This window comes from Colobus angolensis, unplaced genomic scaffold, assembly GCF_000951035.1.
Source record: "Colobus angolensis palliatus isolate OR3802 unplaced genomic scaffold, Cang.pa_1.0 Scaffold119, whole genome shotgun sequence".
Classification (NCBI taxonomy): Eukaryota; Metazoa; Chordata; class Mammalia; order Primates; family Cercopithecidae; genus Colobus; species Colobus angolensis.
This window is the reverse complement of record NW_012113030.1, coordinates 1,746,469-1,749,991: the sequence shown is the minus strand read 5'-3', so window position 1 is coordinate 1,749,991 and position 3,523 is coordinate 1,746,469. Positions and strand designations below refer to the sequence as shown.

Below are 3,523 nucleotides of genomic sequence, written 5' to 3'. Positions count from 1 at the left end.
CGTTCAGGGCTCCACTCGGTAGTCGACTCGGCTGCAGGCCCCGGCCTGGTCCGAGCAACGAGGGGGACACCCCCGACTCCGCTGGGGATCGCAGCCCACAGCTCCCCCTCGCCAGGCGCCCAAGGACCCTCAAGGCGCGGGGCCCACACTTGAAGCCTGGGAACGCGCAGACAGGAAACCCACTTCCTCCTAAGCAGTTTCTTGCTCGTCGGATGAGAGGCGCCCAATTGAAGCAGAATGATCCTCATCTACTAATATCCAGCTCGGCCACAAAGCGACTGGCCATTTACGCCACCACTTTAAACAAAGATATTTGGTTATTCCCGGGAAGCAAGTGCACTTTTGCATGGCTGAGCTGCGGGCGGAGGCGAGCCTCAGCCCAGCCTCCCGCCTGCTGAGCTTCCCGCACCTCGGCATTCGCCCCCTCCTGGCCAGCGCTCCCGCCGCCGGGGTTCAGGCTCAGTTCCGCCCGGCAACAGACTGGCGGGCACTCACTCCGCTCCCTGCCCGCGCCCTTCCTGAAGCATCAGAGGGGAAAACAGCGTGGCTCTGGGCTCGGGTGCTGGGGTTGTGATGTCCTCGGAAAGTCAGCTTCAGCCCCAGAACCCTGCGTGTCTGGGAGATGGGCGAGGGTCAGGGACACCAGGTTTGTTCGAGGTGGGGCAACTTCAGTGACGGACCCTCCCGTGAGACCCCTTCCCATCCTCCCAGCTCGGGGGGCCAGTGCTGTGTTTGCTCTGCCGGGGGTGGGGGTGGGGAAAGACCTGGGGGGAGGCGTGTTGGCGGGGGTGGCCCACTGAAAAACCACTGAGCTGGGAGGGCGGGTGGTGGCTCGGGGATCCGGGACAGCCTCCGGGAGGCAGTCGATCCCCTACTCAGCGCCCCCTCCGCCCGCTCGGATTCTTTCGGGTAGGGGGAAAGGGGGCGGGGAGCAGAGGTGTCCCTCTGACGGCGGCAGAAGAGAGGCAGACAGACTGACAGACACGTAGACCAACAGTGCGGCCCCAGGGTTCGTCCCCAGACTCCCTCGCTCATTTGTTGGCGACTGGGGCTCAGCGCAGCGAAGCCCGATGTGGTCCGGAGGCAGTGGGAAGGCGCGGGGCTGGGAGGCCGCGGCGGGAGGGAGGAGCAGCCCCGGCAGGCTCAGGTGAAACCCCCACCCCGTCCCTCGGCCCCCTCCTCCTAAAGACCTGTTCATGTCCGGGGAACCCCGACCGAATTGGAAAGTGGTTCCACTTTGTAACTCCGCAAGTTGGTTGCAAAGCAGCATTCACCTTCCTTCCTCCCAACCATCTCTCCTCCTCGGTTACTCCCCCACCCCACCTCCTGCCCTCCCCGCTCTCGGTTCCCTCCTCCTTCCCCACCCCTCCACCTCCTCCCCGCGCTCCGCTGGTACCCCACAAAAAATGGGGGTGGGGGTGTCCAAGGGAGGGGGGAAATGCTTTGGTTCTCGTCTCTGCCTCTCTCTCTCTCTCTTTGAGACCTAAAAATCCTGACAAGTGAAACTTAAAGGTGTTTACCTTGTCATCAGCATGTAAGCTAATTATCTCGGGCAAGATGTAGGCTTCTATTGTCTTGTTGCTTTAGCGCTTACGCCCCGCCTCTGGTGGCTGCCTAAAACCTGGCGCCGGGCTAAAACAAACGCGAGGCAGCCCCCGAGCCTCCACTCAAGCCAATTAAGGAGGACTCGGTCCACTCCGTTACGTGTACATCCAACAAGATCGGCGTTAAGGTAACACCAGAATATTTGGCAAAGGGAGAAAAAAAAAGCAGCTAGGCTTCGCCTTCCCCCTCTCCCTTTTTTTTCCTCCTCTTCCTTCCTCCTCCAGCCGCCGCCGAATCATGTCGATGAGTCCAAAGCACACGACTCCGTTCTCAGTGTCTGACATCTTGAGTCCCCTGGAGGAAAGCTACAAGAAAGTGGGCATGGAGGGCGGCGGCCTGGGGGCTCCGCTGGCGGCGTACAGGCAGGGCCAGGCGGCACCACCGGCCGCGGCCATGCAGCAGCACGCCGTGGGGCACCACGGCGCCGTCACCGCCGCCTACCACATGACGGCGGCGGGGGTGCCCCAGCTCTCGCACTCCGCCGTGGGGGGCTACTGCAACGGCAACCTGGGCAACATGAGTGAGCTGCCGCCGTACCAGGACACCATGAGGAACAGCGCCTCTGGCCCCGGATGGTACGGCGCCAACCCAGACCCGCGCTTCCCGGCCAGTAAGTGAGGCCGCCCCACTGCGGGGCCGCGGGCTGAGCTCAGGAGATGAGGCGAGAGCCGTCCAGAAGGCGCGGCGCGGCAGGCTGCGCGCTGGGCATCAGGGAGGGCAGCCCGGCAGCAGCGCCAGGGACTTGGGTGCGGGAGCTGGGGATGCTTCTCCCTGCTCGGCTGGGGATCCAAGAACAGGCACTTGGTAGCGCTGGGGTCCTGCGGTCAGATGCGGGTACTCGGCGTTTCCTAGGCGCGGTAGACTGGCAGTTCTGTTTCGCGCAGAAGACCTCGGGGAGCCGAGGGAAGCGACCCCGAGCTCAAGGAGCAGGGGCGAGCAGAGCGCGGAGAGGCTAGGCCCGGCCAGGAGGAGGGCTGCCCTGTTGCGAGGCGCTCGAGCGCCCGTCCTGGCCCTCTCTCCAGAGGAGTCAGGGCAGGTGGGAGGACTCGCAATTCCAGAGGGGACTCTAAGGGGCCGAGCAGGTGCCCTCACTGAGGCCGACAGGAAAGAAGCCAAGAGGCAAAGCGTCTGGGGGCTCCAGCTTTTGGAAGTCAACACCCCCTTTCCTAACCTCTCCAAATTGGGGTCTACCGTCGGACCCCAGATCCCGGCCTGAGCCCAGTTCGCCGCCTGTGGCCAGCTAATCCCATTGCTCTGACCCGGGCTGGGCACGAAAGGAGCAGAAGCGGCCTTTCCCCCAATGCGTCTTTTGGTTCGAAAGAGGGAACTGATACTGAGGGAGGGCAGCCAGGGTTGAGGCTGTAAGCGCTCTAGTGCAGCCCTCGACGGCACGGCCTGGGTCAGGCGCTGGCAGTTCCCCGCGGATGGGCCTCTTGGGGCCCAGCGCTAGGCTGCCTGGGTCAGGAGGGCGCCGTCGGGTTGGGGCGGGCCGGGCGGGCCAATGGCGCAGAAAACAGGGGTGGCCTGGCTCGGCCTGGCCCCGGCCGACGCTGTGCGTTTGTCGCTTACAGTCTCCCGCTTCATGGGCCCGGCGAGCGGCATGAACATGAGCGGCATGGGCGGCCTGGGCTCGCTGGGGGACGTGAGCAAGAACATGGCCCCGCTGCCAAGCGCGCCGCGCAGGAAGCGCCGAGTGCTCTTCTCGCAGGCGCAGGTGTACGAGCTGGAGCGACGCTTCAAGCAACAGAAGTACCTGTCGGCGCCGGAGCGCGAGCACCTGGCCAGCATGATCCACCTGACCCCCACCCAGGTCAAGATCTGGTTCCAGAACCACCGCTACAAAATGAAGCGCCAGGCTAAGGACAAGGCGGCGCAGCAGCAACTGCAGCAGGACAGCGGCGGCGGCGGGGGCGGCGGG

At 64.6% G+C, this 3,523-nt stretch overlaps 1 protein-coding gene across 1 annotated transcript in view; it reads left to right on the top strand.

Moving 5' to 3' along the window:
- Nucleotides 1-253: 253 nt before the first annotated feature.
- Nucleotides 254-3,523, top strand: part of NKX2-1 (NK2 homeobox 1) — a 4,518-nt gene continuing 1,248 nt past the window's right edge. The window contains exons 1-4 of the mRNA XM_011926610.1: nucleotides 254-646; nucleotides 914-1,147; nucleotides 1,830-2,215; nucleotides 3,177-3,523. Coding sequence (XP_011782000.1) covers nucleotides 1,071-1,147; nucleotides 1,830-2,215; nucleotides 3,177-3,523 — 810 coding nt within the window. The 5' untranslated portion in view covers nucleotides 254-646; nucleotides 914-1,070. The remainder of the gene's footprint in view (nucleotides 647-913; nucleotides 1,148-1,829; nucleotides 2,216-3,176) is intronic.